Below are 24,399 nucleotides of genomic sequence, written 5' to 3' on the forward strand. Positions count from 1 at the left end.
TCATGGGCACCGCCCTGCGCATACTCCCCATCCTCAAGGATATCTCATCAAGAGCTCCCCTAACAAACTTCTGCCTAACGAGACACCCTGATAACAAGGGCTTCCCTAACAAGGGTCTCATTAATGAAGGAAAATGCCAGGACTGTCCTCATCAGAATGTGCATGCAGGAAAACAAACACAAGACAATCAGGACAATCAGGCTTGGGACGTGACTTCCCCCATCTCCCCACCAGTCTCTTCCCCCTCTGGACCCCCGACCGGAGTGACACAAAGCTGAGGATGGGAGAGCCCAGGAGGAAACATGCTCCTCTCTCCTCCAGACCTTCTGAAGACCTACAGTAGATCCATCTCAGGCTGTTTGCTCAGGAGGCTAGAGCCAACCGCAGCCGGAAACCAGGAGGAACACACCGACCTGATTGTACAGTAAGGAGGAGGAGGATTGTCTACTGTATTATCATTAAAATCAACCACCATCCAGGAAGTACAATAAATTCCTTCCTTTATTGTATATATCCATGTTATATCACATAAACCAAACTCATCTTGAGAAACACTTATTGCAGTGTTAGAAGAGCCTGAACACCTTCACTTCACTGGCATTACTTGGAAGACAACACATTGATCAAATACACGTACAATACAATCAAACTACACCCAATCAAATACAAATCTTATTCTTGTTCTCCTCTAATATTTTCAAAATTCTGTCTTCTATCCTGGGAGGTCTGATCAGTCTGTCTTCAATGTGACTGCCTCTGTTGTTTCAGGCTTCACATTTGGAGAGAGTTTGGCATTTATATGCCAGCTGAATTGAATTAATAGCCAGTAAACAATGTGCTTTAGACGTGAGTAAAAAAACGTTCAAACCCGTCTGACACACATGCTGCTGTTTAGCCCTTAATTTGCCACCTGTAGCATGTAAACATTTTATATTTTAAGTAGCAATTGTGCAACAATATTGCATTTTAAAAGCCTGTTAATTAAATGAAGTGTTCTTTAATATAGACCACACTGATAATTCAATAAAAACTTGCTAAAGAGTCAAAATGTCCCTCTGTCAACCCTGTGTCACTTCTAGGAAGATTTTAACCCACTTAACCCTAAGATTTCTCCAAATTTCACCATCATTGTAAAGCCCTAGTTGTTTTGTTGCTTTGACACAGCCATTTCTGAAGATTATTATTTATTTCATGTGATTAGTGTTTAATTTTCATCTGTACATCAATTTAAGGTCAACCTTGTTACGTGAACTTAACTCACGTTTGAATATGTTGAAACTATTATTTTTTAAATATTTTTTTCAAAATACATTTTTAACAACTAATAGTAAACTTTAGTGCAGAAGCAGGTGAGTTGGTTTTACTCTTTTTGGCCATTTGCTGGTGTTTTGTGGTAGAAAACTGGGCACGTCAAGCATAACACGTCAACCCAGTTACCCATAGATAGGCAGGCTAGAAAAGTTTGAACATTTTCACTTTATTTTAAGTTTGCATTCAATTTCCCCTTGTTGCACATAACAAGCTTTCATTCCCCCTGTAACAAGGGGATTTATGGCTGATTTAAGATTAAATCCTCAACCCCGTTATGGTCAACCCTGTTATGGTCAACTTTGTTACTTTATTTGGCACATAACAGGGACTTGCTATTATCTTTTTTTTTTTTTCTTGAGATGGAAAAACGTGTTTTTTATTAAGTTGAACATATACTCTTATGACAGCTTGTTAAAATTGAAACCAAACATTGATTTTTTTGTTGTTGACAAAGTTACACTTCTCAAAAGGCACCAAATTGGTGGATCGACCGTACTACCGCCACCTCAAGGTGGGTCTGAAATAACTACTGAGTCCTCATAGGAGGAACTTCTGAGTTGAAACCATATTAATGCATCGGTGAAAAACATCCATCCAGACTCAGATCTGGAAAAATAAGCATCAAGGCATATTGCTTAATATTGTGGACTTAAAGGGGTTGGATTTCTCAATCGTAAAGCTCAATACTTTGAAAGAGCCAGAATAATCAGACTAATTAAAGAATGAGATGGATTAGACTACTACTTCTATTGATGCCAGTGAACTTTTCATTGCCCTATGCATGCAGTCGACAGGGAGTTTCCTCACATTGTGGTTGGATTTGAACCAGCTAGGCCATGCCATGCCATGCCATTCCATGACATCGTTAGTAGAGTAAGATATATCTTGGCAGAGTAACCTAACTATAACCACTTTGGGGCAGAGAAGGAGAGCATCATGGTTGGATAGAGGGCTGGATAGAAGGCTGGAAACTGAAGTGAAGGAAAACATATCACAGCCCTCTCCCTGGGGAAAACAAACTAATGAAACAGGGACTTTTATGAGGACAACCAGTGACCAGTACCCCTGATGTTGACTAAGATGGGGCCTCAGTACTGCTTATGAGGTAGTAAAATATGTTTACAGTAAAGGTAAGGAATGTGGAGGCGTATGAGTAACAGTAATATGTTTCACACCCCTGTAAGAATGTGGCTGGGGATCTGAGACTATGACTAGGGCTGTGAGACTGTTGCTGGGCCTCTGAGCCTGGGACTGGGGCTGTGAGACTGTGGCTGTGAGTCTGGGGCTGTGAGAGTGGGACTGAGACTGTGAGACTGTTGCTGGGCCTCTGAGCCTGGGACTGGGGCTGTGAGACTGTTGCTGGGCCTCTGAGCCTGGGACTGGGGCTGTGAGGCTTGGGCTGTGAGTCTGGGGCTGTGAGTCTGGGGCTGTGAGGGCTGGAGCTGTGAGGCTGTTGCTTGGCTGTGGCTGTAAGGCTGGGGCTGGAGCTGTGAGTCTTTGGCTGGGGCTGTGAGGCTGTGTCAGGTGTGTCATCTGTGTTGTGAAATTAAATCTGATGAAGGCCATCGCTAGAGCTATCTCACGTCTAACACTTCGCTTCTTCTTCTTATTCTGAGAGAGAGAGAGAGAGAGAGAGAGAGAGAGAGAGAGAGAGAGAGAGAGAGAGAGAGAGAAAGAGAAAGAGAGACAGAGAGAGACAGAGAGAGGGAACTCTCCAGTGAGTGTTAGCTGACAAAAACATCCCAAGCCTGAAATTACAGAATAATTATTCCTAAAATTGCATCCCAAATGGCACCCTATTCCCTAGTGCACTACTTTTGACCAGAGCCTTATCAAAAGTAGGTTAGGGACGTAGCCCTCAAGCAGGTGGACAGATGTGAATTAAAGAAAATCAACAGAACTACCAGCAAGTGTTTCACAGTTTTCAACAGAAAGGGAGGGGGAGAGAAAAGCATAATTTCTCTAAATACAAAATTGTTCCTAAGGTTCAGAGATAATGATGTGCTTAGCCCTGCCCTCTGTTTTATTTAAACTGCAGATAATCAGTTAGGACTTCTAAACAAAATAAATTAGTTATTGTAACTTTTGCAATTCTTCATATGGCATCCCAGTAAACACACACTTACTCATGTAGCCCTTTCCTACAGTCAAATTATTTAGTGGCCTCATGGGTGGAACATTATTCATATTTTTCATAATTTCATAATTAATAAACATGATTCTTTTTTAAACGTAAAAAATCTGGTGTTTCTATGTCAAATGGTTTTGTTATATTTCAGTCTTCTGTGATGTATATAAAGTGTAATATTGGGATGCAAACTAAAAATGTAATACATTTCAACTCTGTATCTGACATGGTACAGGTGTCTTCTTTTCTTTAAGCCCATAAACATGTGTGTGAGGTGTATACTTTTGTCTCAAAGTAGATTTGTTTAAGACTACCAAAAAACACTCTGTGTGATCCTGATTTAGCCCACTGCAGTAAAAGGTTAAACCCTTTTGCTCTTTGGGGAGCATAGGTCATTCACATAATTCCTAAACACAACCACTACACAATGGTATCTCAATTTTGACTCCAAGTTGTGACCATATGTCGCCCTGTTACACTACAGGTTATGTTACTTTCTCGATTCATCGTCCTGATGCTTTTGTTGTAAATACATGTAAATACGGCGCCTTAAAAAAAGCCTTTAACCTGGGCATTTCACTGTGAATCTTCTCTGCCTTCTCACTAAAAAAACACCACTGCCGAGAGCACCATTTCATAATGTCACCTCATGGAAAGTCAAGAATATTCACCCTCTTAACCTCAGAGAAACAACCTGTATTATATAGAGCAGACAGGTAGATTTGTATCCATTCAACCCACCCTGGACTCTTTACAAATAGTCTTTACTGTACCCCTGTAGTAGGACACTACTTCACCACCTCTAAAGCTCTAAATAGGGCGTCTGAGAGAATGATGTTTAGATGGAGTCATGAGGAAAGACAGACATGTAAAACAAACACAGTGTAAATGTTTATTGGCCCCAACCTTGCTCAGGGCCTGTGTGTGTGTGTGCGTGCGTGCGTGAGTGCACGCGCGCGTGTGTGTGTGTGTGTGTGTGTGTCAATGGAGAGGCTGTCATATCCTTAAGCTTTACAGCTCTCTTAGAGGCTCTTACTCAAGGCTCCCATTCACCATGACAACCACTTACTCTAACTCAAGTCAATGTGAGAATAACATATTACCTTTCTTGTCCCCCGGTGCATACCATGCTACCACAGCCCACCATCAACTCTACAGCGGTAACGAAACCCGCAGCCCAAACCCATAAATGTCGGATTGGTGTTTGCTCTCATCGGCATGTGTCCCACTGGACACATACTGGTTGAAACGTTATTTCCACTTAATTGAAATAAGTTACTTTGAACCATTGTGGAATAGACTTTGAATAGACTCTGTGCCCAGTGAGATGTGACTGAGCCTGAAGTGGGTCAGAGCCACAGAAAACACTGCTGGAACTTCTAAGGATACATTTTTCACATTCTTATAAATCATAATAACTTGGAGATTGGACTACGGATGAACTCTCTTCAAATCTTTTAAACCTTTGACCACAGCAGGGCACAGAGTCAAAATGCTTTAGACAAGAGTGTGTGTGCGCGCATATGCATGTGTGTATGTGAGAGTGAAAGAGAGAGAGAGAGAGAGAGAGAGGCAGTAGCCTATAGATGTGGTATTGGTCTCTCCCACAGTCCCCACAGTCCTTTATGATACCATTAACCTTGGTCTTGTCTGGCTCTGTCTCCTGTTCTCAGGGGACAGCTCTCTCACACACTGCTGAGATGGTCCCCCACAACCTCGGGAATGAGGCCAACTAACACAGCTCATCTCTACCTTTCAACTTCAGTCAAATCTACTAAGTCTTACAGCCAACTAGGGAATGATATGAGCTGTGTGGGCAATATTAATTAATCTTTCACCATAGAAAAATATGGGAACAATTATTTGATAGGTAACTTCAGTATGAGTTGTCCGCCATCCAGTGGCAACCTTTGGAAAAGCGACGTTCGATGCATTTGTACTTTTATTTTGAAAACAGCTTTAAACGCGGAAGTAGCAAACTAACACGTTCGAGTACTTCATGAACTGCTTACTTGCATAGCCAGGTGACAGCAGGGCAGATAGCACCCACATGTCTTACAGCGCAAAGATGCTGGAACTAGTTAATTTGCCTAGTTAAATAAAAAAATAAATATATATTTTTTTTTAATACAGCGCAAAAAAAATAGGCCCGTCCATCCTCAGCAGTGACCTAGCATGCATGGGCACTGAATGTTTTCGAATGACGGAGTCGGGGCTGACTTCCTGCACCTCGACGTTATGGACGGGTGAGCAAAACCACACCAGATGATTCATAGGCTACAACGCTAGCTAGGGAGTGCATTGATTTCCGCCAGTCCTAGTTAGCTAGCATAGCTTCAGTTTCTTTAGCAATCATGTCAAGCAGTTTAGCTAGTTGTAACACTGAATGCATGTATATTTTAGCAAAGCCAGTCCAGGTTGCATAACATTCTGCAACTCTGTTTACATCCTCAATTTTTCTTTAGCTACTTATATTTTGTCAGCTTAAGTTTTATTCAGCACTAATATAGCACTGATTTGCATTTCAACTTATCTTATTATTCTGAGAGAGAGAGACAGAGAGAGGGAACTCTCCAGTGAGTGTTAGCTGACAAAAACATCCCAAGCCTGAAATTACAGAATAATTATTCCTAAAATTGTGTCCCAAATGGCACCCTATTCCCTAGTGCACTACTTTTGACCAGAGCCTTATCAAAAGTAGGTTAGGGACGTAGCCCTCAAGCAGGTGGACAGATGTGAATTAAAGAAAATCAACAGAACTACCAGCAAGTGTTTCACAGTTTTCAACAGAAAGGGAGGGGGAGAGAAAAGCATAATTTCTCTAAATACAAAATTGTTCCTAAGGTTCAGAGATAATGATGTGCTTAGCCCTGCCCTCTGTTTTATTTAAACTGCAGATAATCAGTTAGGACTTCTAAACAAAATAAATTAGTTATTGTAACTTTTGCAATTCTTCATATGGCATCCCAGTAAACACACACTTACTCATGTAGCCCTTTCCTACAGTCAAATTATTTAGTGGCCTCATGGGTGGAACATTATTCATATTTTTCATAATTTCATAATTAATAAACATGATTCTTTTTTAAACGTAAAAAATCAGGTGTTTCTATGTCAAAAAATGTTGTTATATTTCAGTCTTCTGTGATGTATATAAAGTGTAATATTGGGATGCAAACTCAAAATGTAATACATTTCAACTCTATATCTGACATGGTACAGGTGTCTTCTTTTCTTTAAGCCCATAACCATGTGTGTGAGGTGTATACTTTTGTCTCAAAGTAGATTTGTTTAAGACTACCAAAAAACACTCTGTGTGATCCTGATTTAGCCCACTGCAGTAAAAGGTTAAACCCTTTTGCTCTTTGGGGAGCATAGGTCATTCACATAATTCCTAAACACAACCACTACACAATGGTATCTCAATTTTGACTCCAAGTTGTGACCATATGTCGCCCTGTTACACTACAGGTTATGTTACTTTCTCGATTCGTCGTCCTGATGCTTTTGTTGTAAATACATGTAAATACGGCGCCTTAAAAAAAGCCTTTAACCTGGGCATTTCACTGTGAATCTTCTCTGCCTTCTCACTAAAAAAAACACCACTGCCGAGAGCACCATTTCATAATGTCACCTCATGGAAAGTCAAGAATATTAACCCTCTTAACCTCAGAGAAACAAGGTTAAGTGACTGGATTAGAATAAATCACATGAGGCTAATGATTGTATGTTGTTTCCCTGAAGTCATTTTGTACCCAACATCATGTTCGGTCATCCCATGGTGGAGTGCCTGAGGAACTGTGTGGGGCCAGACCCTTTTTTGGTGAGTAACACAACCGCGCACTCTATGGTTATGCTATATCGCCTTGTAATAGGACAACAAAACATTGAGGAGTCCATATTATCACAGACACTGGTTCCCCCATGCTATTTCAGTCTACATAGTATCATAGATTGATCAACTTAACGTAGCAGCCATCTCAAAAGTGTGTGTGTGTTTTCTTCCAGACATGCACGTGATGGTATCAGGCCAGAGCAGTGGGTGAAACCCATGGCAGCAGCAGGAGCCAATCAGTGCACGTTCCACCAGGAGGCCACCACCAATGCTGGAAACCTCATCAAGGAGATCAGAGAGAGCGGCATGAAGGTGAAGCAGTGTTGACTATAGAGGGAGACGAGAGGTCCAGATATGGGAGAGACATTAATGGTCAGAGAGAATGGACGTAAAGCGTAATTCACACACAAGTCAGAGAAACTTCACAACTATGTGTCTTCTACTAGTTTTACTATGTGTCTTCTTCACCCATGTGTGTGTGTTTTTGGCTTTACTATCATAGTGGGGACATTTGCCATTCCCTACAAGGAAAAATGCTTTTTTAGTCTTAGGTTTAGGGTTACAATTAGGGTTAGCGATCTGTTAAGGGTTAGGTTAGGGAAAATAGGATTTTGGACGGGAATCAGTTGTTTGATGCACACAAGGATTGTAAAACAAACGTGTGTGTGTGTATCTTATAGGTGGGCCATAAAGCCTGGGACTACAGTAGAGGAGTTGGCACCGTGGGCTGGACAGATCAACATGGCTCTGGTCATGACTGTGGAGCCTGGCTTTGGAGGCCAGAAGTTCATGGAGGACATGATGCCCAAGGTAGTATGTTTTTGTGTGTGTATAAGTGTTAACTTGCTTAACTTTGTGTGTCTCCAGAGAAAGCACATCCCTGATAAGCAGCATGAAAAAGCTTATTTGTCCTCATCTGTAATCTGATTTATACACAAGGTCTCTTGAATGCAGAGGTTTGTTACAATGTCATCAGTGGACATTGTGTCATCTGAGTATGAATGAGACATTTCAGAATGATATCTGCTTGTGGTGACTTGTAAGTCTGTAGTTTAACAAGGAAGTAAGGTACGGTTGAAGTTTGCAAGGGGGCTTTCTAAACAGAAATAGAGCAGTGTATTGATCTACGAGACTTATAGGATGCAATGATATGTACTGAACCTGCCTCCCGTAATAAAGCGAAGTGCGCCGTTGTAAACTGCATCTAATGGTTTCAGTGTAGAGGCAGCTGCTTTCATATAAATGGTGTCACTGTAGTCTAGCACTGGCAGGAAAGTTGACTGAAGGATCTGCTTTCTGCTGTTTAGGGAGAGGCATGATCTATTTATTCTCAACTTCCTAACTAACTCATCCATATGCTTTTTAAAATAACTTTTTGTCAATCCAGATGCCAAAGATATTTATACACGGGGACACGGTTAATGTGGGCATCATCCAATATGCATAAATCATCAGATACAGTTTTAAGTGAATTGGAAAACTATGTACTTGGTTTTACCTGCATTAAGTACTAATTTTCAGTTCAACAAAGGCTTTCTGCAAAGCGACAAAGGCAGATTGCAGCTCTGAAAAAGCCTAGTCAAGTAAAAAGTACAGAACCTAAAATCAACCAATTACATGATGCTTGATCCAGGCCAATTTGACAACTGTAGAATTAGTAAAGAAGAGTTGAGTGTCAATGAATAGAGCAGCACAGTGTTTCTTCCTATCCAAACTATTTCCCATATTTAATACCAGTGATGCTGCCGAGATGGTGCTATGGCCTGGTCTGAAGCCCAACTGATGCACATTTAAAATAGATTTAGAAGTTAAAAAAGATCTTAACTTAGCAGACCTTCCAGAACTTGGGGATAGCCCCAATCGTCAAGTTAAAAATATGTCAATGATTCCGCAATAAGGGGAGCAGAAAGCTGCAGCAAGAAGAGGTGAATATAACCAGCCCCAGTGGATTTATTTTCATCAGTCTTGAGCATGTACGTCGGTGTGTGGCATATTTGGGACATGTCATTAACACGTCTGTTTCTGTTTGTGGCCAGGTGAGCTGGCTGAGGAGTCAGTTTCCCTCTCTGGACATTATGGACGGAGGAGTGGGTCCTTCTGCCATCCATAAGTGTGCTGAGGTGAGTACATGCCTCTTTGGGCCCTAGTGTTTACCTGTGTTGTCTCTGCCTGTGTTGTCTCTGCCTGTGTCAGTCCATGTGGGTTGACTGAGTGTGTTTCTCTGCCTGTGTCAGTCCATGTGGGTTGACTGAGTGTGTTTCTCTGCCTGTGTGTCTCTGGTAGGCGGGTGCTAACATGATCGTGTCGGGCTGTGGTAAGCAGTGACGACCCTTGCTCTGTCATCGCACCGCCGTCTCGGAAGCCATCCAGAAACGCTCGCTGGACCGCTGACACGAGAGAGAGAGCGGTACAGGACGACTGAACAAGATGTGATATTTTGAATAATTTTTTTTGGGGGGGACAGGCTAGTATTTTGTCACTGCCCTGTTTTAAAATGCCAGTTACTATCTCCCTTGTCACATGATACAGAGGATTCCTCGCCTCTTCTTGCTCTGCTCGGTTTGTTTGAAAAGTAGTTCACTAACCAGACACTAGAGGGCAAGCTTACTCAAACTATTCATCCCTATAGGTTTGTATACCCGGGACTGTCATTCTTTTTTTTTATATCCCCGTTTCCTGTACTGTCTTGTTTAGACTCATGACTAATTACTTATTGATAATAAGTCATGAATATGATTGATAATATTGAATTATATATGACTGACTACCATATGTGGCATAGGAGATTATTAGTGATCTAGCAGTTATATCTGAATTTAATATGGGATATAAAGTTAGTACCTGTAGAGGGATTTATTTAATCAAAACTAATAGTAACATTACCGGATAGGTAAAAACACAACAGCAACCTCTCTTTGCACTAATAGGAACCATGTTTCTATTTAACACCATTTAGCTACCTGTGTTTATTGAATAGTGTTCAAAGCCCTTCTAGCTCAGGCGGCCATTTTGTCTGAGATAGGGGACATCTCTACATTTCATATCTCGACGCCTGCCAGAACAAACCTCTTGTCAATGAGAATCACACACAACAAACTTTTAGCTGCAAGCCGCTCATTCTCAATAATGCAACAAATGTCTGGAAGATAATTCGCATTCTCCTGCAATATTAACGTCAGAAATCTGTATTTCCGTTTGTCACATATCGCACAAGACAGAGGTTCATAGGAGACTGACTCCAGATCTGTTGGAAAAGCTGTTTATGGAAACGCTAATACCGTGGTCGCTATTGAGATGTGTGCGTATTTGGGATGTAGGGACATGTAAGAGGGTCTCCTGCTCTGTCTATTGACAAGGTTTTCCTACAGCTGGATCTGTGCCGTGTCTCAGACTGCACCATCGTTCCAAGACATGATATAGTATCTGTGGGGAATGCTGTGAGTCATACTTGTTCACTCTCTACATGCATGTATAAGACACACTGCACATTTCTGTTAGATATGAAGCGTATCATCTTTAAGAGATGAAAACAGGGAAGTTCGTCGACGCACTATAACTTCCCCATTCTATAAATTCCTCATTCTTCAATGGAATCATAGATTCAAGGAGGAAACTCTTGACAGAAGCAGACATTTTTAACCAAACACACTAACAAATAGGCCCAATTACAACAACGCATGCTTCCACATAGGCCATCTGTACTGTACACATATCCAATGCTACTCAAGGGAATGGAAAAGTTGTTCCAGCGGTGCCAGAGCGACCGTATCCAGATGCTGAGAAAGAGAAAGGGCAAGATTATGTAGCGTTGGTTGGAACTCCCTTTTCATGTCCTCTCCTCCACACTGTATCACGTGTGTGAGGTTGAGATGCCTAGTGTATATATGTCACTATGTCCGCAGGCACTTACAGGAGATAACTTTGATTGCTGTGTACACACACACACTCGGTGTAATTATAACCCCAGTAACACACACACACCAAACATGAGTCATGCTTGCAGCCATCATGTGGCGTTTTTGAGCCGGTCTTCAGCGATCTGCTGACTGAGTGTGGCTGGATTGCTGTCTGGTGAGAAGGCTGGTACAGAGCAGTACACAGAGGACACAACCCCAGGGGCCTGCAGAGGGCCCCTACTGAGCAGGGTTTAGTAGTCAGAGCCTACATCAGTAATTGGAACACACTACCACTGGAAGATCAACCAGAACCCAGCTCTTCTCAGAAACACCATCTACTGGGCTTTGATTGGGAAGAAATGTGACATCCAAGGCTTTGAATTCCAATGTGAATAAGATTTATTCATCTTCATGATCATGTAAATCAAAACGTATTGATATTTAGACTTGAGATGTAACATTTCTCATTCATCATGCAGTCACATTGAATGGATTATTCAAATCCATCCGTCCAAAGCTAGGCTACTGTATAATGAATCTTTCTGTAAGAGAACATGGTATGTGGCGTGCACTCCTTTATTATGTCCCCCTTTCATCTTCCCTTTTTATTCTCCCTCTCGCTTTCTTCTTTCCTACTACTCTTTCTCTCTGGTGGCAAGCAGCGATGTCATTGCTGTACCAGTCCTCCTCTCCCCGTCGTCCTCGGCACTAAAAGCACATTACCTCACTCGTCACATTGCATGTTCCAGCTCATTCATAATTACCCACGATCCCACAGGAGACAGGAAGCGTGGGGCTGATTAGCTCACTGTTGTCACAGCCTTTACATAATCCATAAAGTCCTTCTCTGAGTGTGCTAGCTGTCTAATTCAGGGTTTCCCAAACTCGGGTCCCCAAGGGGTGCGTTTTGATATTTGCTGTAGCACTACACTACGGATTCAAATAATCAACTAGTCATCAAGCTTTGATCATTTGAATCAGCTGTGTAGTGTTAGGGCAAAAACCAAAACGTGCACCCCTTGGTGTCCAGAGGACCAAGTTTGGGAAACACTGGTCTAATTAATGATTTAAAAAAAAAACTTGAATCGCTTAGAATAACATTACAAACGATCTCTTTCCTTTGCCCCGGGCGGAGTGTGCAGGGATTCATGGAAGGCCGTGGCGGTGATTGTGATTCACAGAGGACGGGAGGCGCAGTGACACGGGGGGGCCATTTGTCATGGTTGCTCCATAGTTCCCCTCTGTTTTCAGTTGTTTTAGGAGAGGGCCTACAGGGTAGGCACACTGTAGCAGTGATATGATGAGCCCACAAGTTGTGTGAGGGACCATATTCCATAGTTCCAGGACAGTGCTGAAGTAGCTGCTTTGGCAATGGCCTTGACTTGGTGAGACGTTAATCAGAGCTATTCAAGGCATACATGTGGAGTAATATTATGTTCTCCTTAGGCACTGATCGGTCAGTTTCACCCCCACCCTCCTCAACAGGTAAGGATAGGATTCATAGGAGGGTAAGCTTATCCTAGATCTGTGCGTGTCAAAGGGTAACTTCCACCCGGAGCCATTGAGGTTTTCTCATAGACAATAAAAGGGACTGCGGTGTTGAATGAGTGCACTGTGTTGTCCCAGGGGAGCTGCCTTAGTAACGACCCCATCACAGGCAGAGACCCAACAGAAGCACACAGGATTTTAGTTTTGATCTATTATATATGGGCCAAGACTTACTATCTTTGCGAGTGTGTGTGTGTGTGTGTTCATGTTTTCTAATTCATAATGGATGAGATCGCAGCATTGCTGTTTTTGCCACGCGCAGAGCTGTGAGAAGAGCTCACATCAGGAAGTGTGTGGGTGTTTAGTTTGTTTGCCCTGACGCCGGCCACGTCACTTGCTGCTCTTCACAGGAAATAGTCTTTGTGCAATGGACTTTATTTGTATACAGCTATTGATCCCCAGCCTCCTGGCAGAGAGAGTTTACACAGAGCTACACTCAGGAGACCAGCTGATACAGCGGATAAATCAATAGATTTACCTCCGTCTCCAAGCCTCAGCCCACACAACCTGAACAGTGTATTAGGACATGGGTCAGAGCACTTAGTGGGAACTCTCTCACACGCACAAGCAGAACAGAATCAGAACAGTGCATTAGAAGAGTAGACATGTAACAGAACGCTGTGCAATACAATCTGACAACGGAGTAGAATATCTCACCACGTCTTATGTAAAGGCAATACAACCTCAGGCACTGTGGCTGTTAAACACAAAAGCTCCAGGCATGATCATCGGTCACATTATGATGACTCCACTAATACCTGATGTCGCCTATGGGACATTCATTTCTGTAGATTCCTGTTAACGTTCTTGTACATATTTGATCATATTTATGAGCGCTTCAGGGCCCCTACCTATCTGAAGTGTAACCTAGGGAGATGTCCTGTCTCTCCTTCTGTATTCTCTCCTCTCTCTCACTGGTCATAAATCATCATCTACTAGCCTGCCTGCTGCTTCTCTGCTCTGGATCGTTAAGTGCTGTCTGCCCATGATTGCCCTATGGTGTCTATGCCCTCTGTGAGAATGTATTTGCCTATTTGATTATTTACTCTTATCGAAAAACGCACTTGCCATGTCTTGTGTGTTTGGGAGGAAGAGAGAGAATGTGTTTGAGGGAATGAGTGAGAGTCAGAATAGAGGGAGAGCGAGAAATACAGAGAAATGTCCTCTAATGAGCATTATTTATTTGTCCTCCAGAGTTGTGACAGAGCACATTTGACAACAGCATCAACAATGTCATCAGTGATGCCGCCATCAATGGCACACCATCAGTGTTGTGTTGTGCTGTGTGACAGATAGGAGAGAGAGTTTCCCATAGAGCCAGCCCTACAGGGGGACCCGGGTACCACTGAGCCAACGTTATGATCCACTAATAGTGCATGCATCACGCTGACACACAGGAATATCATTTTTGCTGCACCAAATGCCATTTTTCCTCTGTCACTGTGAGTTATGGTTAAGTTGATTTGGTCTGACCCCCACTGGTCATGGTGTGTGTGGGGAAATGGGAAACTTTGAGTGTGTGTTTGGAATGTTAAGGATTTGTTAATGGCGTAGTCTGAGCAACAGTCGGCATACTGTGTGTGTGTCAGGATGAGTTATGAATGGTGTGATGTTATTTGCTGAGGCCGTCAGAAAGAGGCAGGTTAGCCAAAGGGAGACCTGTGAGCACCATTTATCCCTGTGACAGGCTGACACACACATGATGCCCCTGGCAATATGGGTGGAAAGGCAGAAACGGACTCTCACATTTTGTCACAAGGGCAACATCCTACAATCACTCAGTGCCCCTGCATCATGGCTATTAACCTTCACTACAGAGCTGAAGAAACTAACAGTGCAATGGAAGGAAGGTAGTAACTTGAAGAGAATAATTCCTTTGTACTAAAGAAATAGTCTGTCTGGTGGCATGGTTGACTGACTGTCTGAAAGTGGGGGTGTAAAAGCTTGGCGGGGGGGATTATACTGTTTCTTAACGGGGAATCCATATTTATGAACAGAACACCTTTTTTTCTTAGGTATCGATTGACAGGTCTGAAACCCTACCAAATCTGTGATTCTCACAAATATCCTGGGCTAAATTGTTGGCTTTTTTTCTTACTGAAGTAATATGGAAAGCATATTCATCACAATGGTAGCAATTAAAGGGAACAGTTTGGAGATTATGAGAAAATGATTAGACTAAAGTTGAGGACAACACCTGATACAAGACAGAATCCAAAAAATTACACTGGTGGTTTTATGTACATTTACTGTACTTTTCGCCGCATTTAACAAAATCTGAAAATACTCGACACATTGTTACATAAGAACATTCTTGTAACAATTAGGGATAGGTGCAACATAAGACAAAATGACAGGGGTTTGAGTGAGAGGTCATACTGGTATCTCCAAAGCCTTGTTCACACTGCAGATCTTAATGTTAAATTAGTTTTGTTTTTCCAAGTCTTTTTTTGTACTACTGACCGGCCAAACAGCAAGTTACAAGTGACCAAATCGGATGTGTGTGTCTTTTCAGACAGCAGTCATTTGCTGACAAGGCTATGCTAGTTGTCATAGTAACGATGGATGTGTTTGCAGGGGTGTAGGCTGATTGGTGGTGATGCTCGTGCTTCCTATCACTCAGAAGTTATGTAGCAAGCTAAGGTGACAATGCCTGCCATGGAGGTTTCCCAGTTGCTTGGAATGTTCAAAATCATAGGGTAAGAACACGTTTTAAAATCCTCTAAAGGATAAGATGTTCCAACTTTCAAAACATGTCCTTTTTGGCCACAGCACTCAACTAGCTAGCTAGGTAACTTTTATCTTTCCAGCATTCACAAATGCACGTTCTTGTCAAACTAAACAGAATAGCAAGCAACAAGATTTGCCAAATAAGTCTAAAAACCACTTTTGGGCAAATGAAGCTGATTTGACCGTGGCCAAGAATCAGATTTGTATTGGACTTCAAACCACCTACAAAGGGGATTTGAAATGTGGCTTGAATTCCATGTGCTTTTTAGATGTTCAGACTGCAGGAAAAAGAACAGATTCAAATCGGATATGCAAATAAATAGGATTTGAGTCACTTCAAAACGGCCAATGTCAACACGGCTCAAGTGGCCACACCTCTCAAGTGTGCACAGTCCCTAAATATTTTCAATGCACTTTTGACTCTAAGGAGAGTTCAACTATAAGCTGCTTTTTTGAGCTCTCCTAGCTGTGTCGTGGAGGAACTAGAGCAAGCGCATTTGTTGTTTTGAACACAGCCTTGCATAACCGCCATCACACAACTACTGTTGTTTACTCAATCAAAAAACGGTCCATTATAAATCGCAATCTGGGTCAGGTGGGTATCATTTGAAAGCTTGTTCTATGGCCAACATGACCAGCTAAATTATAAAATATGATCTTAGTGGTGTTAGGCTTTCACAAGGCAATTCAGAGAAGCAGATCGTAATTTGTGCACATAGAATGGAGTCATGAGTAGGGCTGTTGACCGTATTACTGCCACACCTGCGGTCACGAGTCATGAAGGCAGTGAAATTCCACTTGACCGTTTAGTCACGGTAATTAGACTTCTCCAGGCTCTGATGCTGCTGATGGTCATTAGTAGCCTACCAAACTTGCTAACTGCTTGGTACTCTAGTCAAACATTTAATGAGAGCTCATGTTGCTCAACATTTGTATAGGTTATGTAGTTGCGTGAGAAAAGAGTGATGGCCTATTAAGAAGATCCCATCAGCTTTCTATAGGCTAGGCCTACTATATTTATCTCAACTTTCCTAATATTAAGCACAATGTTTATCTTTATAACAGGAGTATAACCTACCTGGCTGGCATGAAAATGAACCAATGGAAAACCTTCCATTTGCTATTTAAGTGTATAGATGACATGTATTTTTTTCCCGTTTCAAGACAGGTGCATGATAATGGTCCATTTTAAATCAAAACAAATTACACATATATTATTTTGTATATGTAACGACAAGATTAAATCAAGAATAGTCTGATGGGTGATAATATTAGCCTTTCACTTGTGAATTATATATTAGAACTTGTGAATAATGCCCAGCGTAAGGCAAGAAACAATACATATCTTTTGCGACTTTTTCAAATCATAGTCCTATATGTTTTGATAGGGTTTGTATCACAACTAAAGTGGTCAAATAACTTCTTAAAATTAAGAACATTAATCCACTTTACAAGGGGTGTAGAGCCTAACTGGCATACATACGCAGCGTGCGAGTTTTACGTTAAGGGAAGATCATTTATCATAAAAATGCACCTTTATAATAAAAACATTACATGCACAATTGCATTTGCGGTCACTTTTGATAATGGTGTTTTCCAGTAATGGAACATTCGAGCATATAGCCTACTGCTGTGTGTGCATTTCTGCGCTTATAATGTGAAGAAATAAACCATTAGGCTATCAACATATTTAAGCTAAACGTTCTGATCTGTTGCGTCAGCCACATTGTTAGTGGTTGTCCCAGACTGTGTTTGTTGTAATTATTTCTCGCACAGAGTAGAATATCATTAGTTGCATCATCCAGCCTGACAATCTATTAAAAATCAAAACATATTGCCCAACGTTTGTAGAACTAAAGTTGCATTAATAACTCTAAATTAAGCATATGATAACCTATTTCTGTTAACCGCTCAACACAGAATAGCCGCATGAGCATACTCCCTCATTGTTTGGAGAAAATATCCTTTCTATTTTATTCAGCTTTTTTCAATTGTATTCTTCATACTATAAAATAATGCCATGTAATTCTAAGCAAATCTTGTCTGCTAAATGAACTAGTGTAGCCCACAGCCATTTGGTATAGCCAGATCAGGACCTCACATAAGGACAACTCAGAGTATGCTATTCTGTTCTTCTGAAATAGACTGACATTTCTTAATTTCATGTTTCTTTTCTTCATATCATGTTTCTTTAGACCGGTCTAAAATAAATAATGGATTTATTGTGAAGGTGTAGGCTATATTACATGGATTTATTAGACTTTAAAAAAATGTACAGTTGAAGTCGGAAGTTTATACATTTAAACTCAGTTTTTCACAATTCCTGACATTTAATCGTAGTAAATATTCCCTGTCTTAGGTCAGTTAGGATCACCACTTTATTTTAAGAATGTGAAATGTCAGAATAATAGTAGAAAGATTTATTTCTGCTTTTATTTCTTTCATCACATTCCAAGTGGGTCAGAAGTTTACATACTCAATTAGTATTTGGTAGCATTGCCTTTAAATTGTTTAACTTGGGCCAAACATTTCAGGTAGCCTTCCACAAGCTTCCCACAATAATTTGGGTGAATTTTGGCCCATTCCTCCTGACAGAGCTGGTGTAACTGTGTCAGGTTTGTAGGCCTCCTTGCTCGCACACGCCTTTTCAGTTCTGCCCACAAATTTTCTATAGGATTGAGGTCAGGGCTTTGTAATGGCCACTCCAATACCTTGACTTTGTCCTTAAGCCATTTTGCCACACCTTTGGAAGTATGCTTGGGGTAATTGTCCATTTGGAAGACCTATTTGCGACCAAGCTTTAACTTCCTGACTGATGTCTTGAGATATTGCTTCAATATATCCACATAATTTTCCTGCCTCATGATGCCATCTATATTGTGAAGTGCACCAGTCCCTCCTGCAGCAAAGCACCCCCACATGATGCTGCCAGCCTCGTGCTTCACGGTTGGGATGGTGTTCTTCGGCTTGCAAGTCTCCCCCTTTTTCCTCCAAACATAACGATAGTCATTATGGCCAAACAGTTCTATTTTTGTTTTATCAGACCAGAGGACATTTCTCCAAAAAGTGCGATCTTTGTCCCCATGTGCAGTTGCAAACCATAGTCTGGCTTTTTTATGGTGTTTTGGAGCAGTGGCTTCTTCCTTGCTGAGCGGCCTTTCAGGTTATATCGATATAGGACTTGTTTTACTGTGGATATAGATACTTTTGTACCTGTTTCCTCCAGCATCTTCACATGGTCCTTTGCTGTTCTGGGATTGATTTGCACTTTTCGCACCAAAGTACATTCATCTCTAGCAGACAGAACGCATCTCCTTCCTGAGCGGTATGACAGCTGCGTGGTCCCATGGTGTTTATACTTGCGTACTATTGTTTGTACAGATGAACGTGGTACCTAAAGGCATTTGGAAATTGCTCCCAAGGATGAACCAGACTGGTGGAGGTCTACAATTTTTTTTCTGAGGTCTTGGCTGATTTCTTTTGATTTTCCCATGATGTCAAGCAAAGAGGCACTGAGTTTGAAGGTAGGCCTTGAAATACATCCACAGGTACACCTCCAATTGACTCAAATGATGTCAATTAGCCTATCAGAAGCTTCTAAAGCCATAACATTTTCTGGAATGTTCCAAGCTGTTTAAAGGCACAGTCAACTTAGCCTATTAACTTCTGACCTGCTGTAATTGTGATACAGTGAAATAATCTGTCTGTAAACAATTGTTGGAAAAATGACTTGTGTCATGCACAAAGTAGATGTCCTAACCGACTTGCCAAAACTATAGTTTGTTAACAAGAAATTTGCGGAGTGGTTGAAAAACGAGTTTTAATGACTTCAACCTAAGTGTATGTAAACGTCTGACTTCAACTGTAGATGTTCTAAAGGTTTGCATCAAGTGGCTTGTAGGCCGTGTGGAAGCCAAGAGATGCTAAATGTGTTTGTTAATTAACGGTCAATTACCGTGAGACCGACAGTTATTTGCTTGACAGTCACCTGCTGAATTAATTGTGTGACTGCAACAGCCATGAGTGCATTCAGATGCGTGTTCCATGGCAAATGTCCTTTACAATGCAACAAACACAGGCTCATTCTGTTCAGGATATCCCTGGGTATAAGGCCATGTCATCTTGTAACTGTACATCAAACAGTGATTATAAACGGTGACACGGTATATTACAAGGTTTATGATATGGAAATGTGAAGTGCAGCCTTTATGTGGTGCGCATTGCACTGAACACCAGAAGAATTAACACAATTATCCCTGTGAATCACTAATGTTTGTGTCAATTATTCCCGTACGGGATGGGTTGCCAACTGGCGATTTGACACGAAAATAATACATTTAATCATTCATTCATGCACATTTGGACTCACTGGTGTTTGGTTTGCTTTAATGCCATTAAAGTGGTATTTTATTATAATCCTCAATGTCTCATCTTTCAAAATACATTGAGTCCTTTTAATTTACAGCATTTCCTTCACTCAGACAACAAAACATTTGCAAAAGTTGCCCAATTAATGGGAGGGATGGGGGCAACTTGTCGTGGGCGGGGCTCAAGTTCAGAACAGCTATCAGTCAAAACCCATACAGAGCTGTGAAGCGGTGACCTTGAACTCTGACGTCATGTATAGCATGTTACTGTATAGCCACTGCATTACAATTTAGCCACTTGTCCAAATGTGACATTTTCAAGCAGTACATGAGCACGTGTGTAAAGGGTTAATTTGTCGTTTATCATAAATTTCGATGTGCTGGTCCCATGTTTCATGAGCTGAAAAAAGTTCCCAGAAATGTTCCATACGCTCAAAAAGCTTATTTCTGTAAAATTTAGTGCACAAATTTGTTTACACCCCTGTTAGTGAGCATTTGATCTTTTTGTCAAGATAATTCATCTACCGGACAGGTGTGGCATATCACGAAGCGGTTCAAACAGCATGATCATTGCACCGGAGACAAAAGGCCACTAAAATGTGCAGTTTTGTCACAACACAATGCCACAGATGTCTCAAGTGTTGAGGGAGCGTGCAATTGGCATGCTCACCGGAGCAAAGCAAAACTTTAGTGGTCAAAACCATTCATCTTGAGGCGAGGGGGGAGGTGGTGAAAAATGCCATCTGTTCATTAAAATCTAAAATGGATTGGTTTTAATACAGACTAGCTTAAAATGTTGAAAAGGACAAATTAAACAATGATTCATGGTCATTTTCTGGTTTACAAAAAGTGGGGGTGCAAAACAAGTTTGTACCCCTATTTTGAAAGTGTCAGCTGTTCTGTTTGCTCCATTGCTCAGGCGCCTATGTCTGGAGGTTTATAGAAGGAAATATGTAGAAGGGTCAGGAGGAATGTCAACACCTAAGGTTGCACTGAACATGTTTTTATTGCAATAAACTGACAGAATAGCAAAGTGCCTTTTGAATGATAGCAGTGGTTACTATTCAATAGAATATATATCAGAATTAAAATCAAGAAAAACATGTCATATACACGAAAAACACAAGCGTTTAAAAAAAGCTATGGCCTTCCTTTTCATTTCAGTGCACTATCATTTATCATAGATAAAAAAAATAACAAAAAGTACATCACTGGAAAAAAGCAGCACTGGCTGAACTGAACACATCACTACAGTTATTTTACAGCTAAATCTGGAGCCAGCACACAGTCACTGCATGCAGCCCTCGTAACGCAGCTACAACACTGTCAGAACGTCTGGAGAGCATTTAGGATTTCGTCTAGGGATGTTGATTACTACAAAAACACCGTTCAGAGTACAACACAGCTCCAATTACGCACTGTGGCACTGTGACATCACACACCAAAGCCGCACCCTCCACTTCCTGGTTTAGATTCAGAGATCCTGCCCGCTGCTAAAAACAACATCTAACCCAATGATGGATAGATCTAGCCTAGAGCAAATAAGTAAATATCGCGCTGCTGACCTAACTAGCTAACATAGCCTGGTGCTACAGCTAAACACCTACACATACACACATGAAAGCATTGTTCTATAGCTGTCAACCAATGCAGGTGATGAGGCCTTCCGCTCTCTCAGGATTTGAATGGCAGATGGAAAAGAATAGAAACAACCAAAAAGTTGTTCTCCCTCCCCCATAAATCTGCTGTTCAAAGTGACTTCCTATTCTTTAGATCCGTCTGACACTTGGCACAGGAAGTGAAGGGCTTGGCATCGCTCGGTCACACTAACACGACGCTAAAAAGTTTGAAGGTTACAAAACATCAAAACGCTTCCTGCAATATTGTCATGCAATATACATTTTGACACGATTGAGAAGAGAATGACAAGAGCTTTCAGCAGTCTGTCTGGCAGTGAAAGGGTTATTTTACGGAACAGGAATGTCACACTTCCTCTCCCGGCCGTTCCATACTATGGGAATGGGACTGATTCCCAACCCTTCTGCCATGTGTACTGTAGGTCATGGGGGAAACATCCACAGTCCACGAGAGGCCGGCTTCGGTCCAGTCATCTATGGCAGTCTAATGCATTTCTATGGAGCTCACACATCCTAACTAGGTGCCACGGTACATTTCAATAAATAAACAAGACGAGCAAAAGCTTAAAGTGGATCATTTTGTGACTCTCGCTGTTAATCTACTGTACATTCTATAGTGAAGCTGCTAGGTTTCCAATACAGGTATAGAGCATTTAGTTAGTGTTTCCACACTGGCCAAAACATAAATCTTCAATGTGATGCCACTGACTGCGCAGAACAAATTAATCTAGCATTTCTATATCTACGACATTTCAGTGCCTGTGACTATGGACACACAGCACAGTGTTATCATGACGTTGTATCTGTGTGGTGTGGTTGCCTGGCAACGCAAGTAGAAGAGCAGTTCTTGGAGAATTTTAAAAAGACATGTACATGAACTATGCAAAACAGTATAAAATAACAAAAATATATAAATGAAGGTACAAAAAATCCTAATAAAATCAGACATGATATTAATTCCCATGGTGTGTTGGTAATCGGTTTTTGGGGATGCTTTTGTTTTCTCTACACGTTGTCCAAAGAGCTGGTTGTGTGTGTGTGTGTGTGTGTGTGTGTTTTAATATGCATGTACTTAACCTCTACACACATCTCTAGCGATGATATGTTTTGTGGCTCACCTCCCCTCTACAGGAATTTCTAAGAGCTGCACAGCTTGTACCCATTAATTCATGTCTATTAAAGACAGCATGTGGTAGTAATAGCAGACAGCGTATGAAATGGCAGAGAATTTCATTTCAGTCAATAAATTCCACTGTGTCAATACATTTATGCAGAAACTACTCAACGGGTTTAACATAAGCGTAAAAATCACCCTTTCTGCCTACAAGGCCTATAATCCCCCAGCATGGGGTCGGCAGCCATATTTACAGAGTGCCTCAGAGCCAATCGGCTTTGCTCGCCCCTTTAAACTTCAAACATTTGTTGCAGAGGACAGCCTGGAATAAGTTCTTGGCACTGAAATATCCCTCATGTCAAAAATATGTTCATTTATCCTCCTTCCTTCTCTCTTTCCCTCGTTCTCACTGTTTGGAGAGGAGGAGAAGAGGTGTGCATTCACACTGATGCCTAGTGTCTGGCAATGTTCAATGGGCTCGCCAGGTCTGTCTCTGTCTGCCAAGGCAAACACACTGAGGAGACAGGTGGGTGAACACACACACACTTTCACATTGTCACGCACACATCTCTTCTAATTGTCTATGTGTGTTTCTGCGGCAGTCTAGTCCACAGCTCTGGAGTCAGTCTGAAAAGGGCCCTCGCTATGGTAACCAAGGTATAAGGCCAGGCAGGGACTGATCTGAGTTCAGTGCTAAGTCAAACGAGCACAGAGAGAGAGATTCCTTATCATCCTCACTACGTCCTCAGTTCAGTACAGAACAGTATGCCCATATAGGGTCCTTGACTAGTCATTTTCTTGTTCCCAGATTGTATCATTCTAGCAGACATCTTTTGAAAAACAGAATAAAAAAAGAAAAAGAACTATAGCTATGTTTTTCACTGGACAAAGAGAAGATGATAGCGAGAGATACATACACTCACAGTTCCAAACACACACACGGCTGCACATTTGGCGCAAACACACACTTCCACACACACACGACAGGGCCGCTGCAGAGTATCTCACAGACAGGCAGCCAGCACAGCCGGGGCAACCACGGGGGGGGGGGGGGGGATTATACATGGACGAACAGATTGACTGACAGCTTGGGCACAGCAGTGATTGGTCAGGTGGAGGTCCGAAGTAGACCCTCCCTGGCGTGGTATTGGTTGGATCCTCGATGAGTACGGGGTGGTGGAGGGTTATGGGTTGCTTCCTTACTCCACTGAGCCAGGGTGCAGGCTGAGGGCAGGTGGGTCCAGGCAGGTGGGCGAGTAGCTGAGGTGGGGTTCTTTGATCCACAGTAAGGGGGCGCCGTTCTTGCCCTCCTGGGACTTGCTGTGGCTACGGCTCTTATAGCGCACCAGGAGCACGGCGATGAGGAGGATGCCGAAGATGGGGAACGGGTAGAAGAAGATAAAGTAGAAGAGAGAGTCATTGGAGCACACCACCGACTGCAGTGTGGAGACTGTGGGGAGAGAGAGAGAAAGATGGAGAGAAGATAGAGAGAAGGGAAAGAAGAGAATTGGATGAGTGCGATATGGATGAAAAAATGACATCAATGGAGAGCATTCCATTATTGTGTAGTTTGATGTTTATTTGGCATGCTACTAATAGCAGTCTATAGTCATAGTGACTGTGTCAGTACTAACTCAGACCAGAATCACCAGTAAGATCAGCACGAGCCAATGATCTCATATGCCATCTGTAGAATGATACAAATGGGAGGAGTTGGTTGGCCAGGGTTGGAAAAAAACGCAGTGCAACCGAAATGTTGTTTTTGTAGCCCCAGGCCATTGTTATTCACCATGTGGTACCATCTGTTTTATTTTAAAAAGCACTATTAAAAAT

General features: G+C 41.8%; 1 protein-coding gene and 1 pseudogene across 3 annotated transcripts in view; one reads left to right on the plus strand and one right to left on the minus strand.

Moving 5' to 3' along the window:
- The first annotated feature begins 302 nt into the window (after positions 1-302).
- Positions 303-11,723, plus strand: LOC106582040 (ribulose-phosphate 3-epimerase-like; annotated as a pseudogene). Its single transcript, XR_014382084.1, has 7 exons — positions 303-424; positions 5,573-5,685; positions 7,184-7,266; positions 7,448-7,594; positions 7,955-8,084; positions 9,311-9,394; positions 9,558-11,723. The product of XR_014382084.1 is annotated as a ribulose-phosphate 3-epimerase-like (transcript).
- A 9,079-nt stretch (positions 11,724-20,802) lies between these two features.
- The window catches only part of LOC106582101 (immunoglobulin superfamily member 3), an 89,885-nt gene continuing 86,288 nt past the window's right edge, over positions 20,803-24,399 (minus strand). For both annotated transcript variants that reach the window (XM_014164845.3, XM_014164846.3), the window contains exon 9: positions 20,803-24,016. In XM_014164845.3, the coding sequence (XP_014020320.1) occupies positions 23,766-24,016 (251 nt within the window). In that variant the 3' untranslated portion in view covers positions 20,803-23,765. The remainder of the gene's footprint in view (positions 24,017-24,399) is intronic.

This window comes from Salmo salar, chromosome 21, assembly GCF_965601325.2.
Source record: "Salmo salar chromosome 21, fSalSal1, whole genome shotgun sequence".
Classification (NCBI taxonomy): Eukaryota; Metazoa; Chordata; class Actinopteri; order Salmoniformes; family Salmonidae; genus Salmo; species Salmo salar.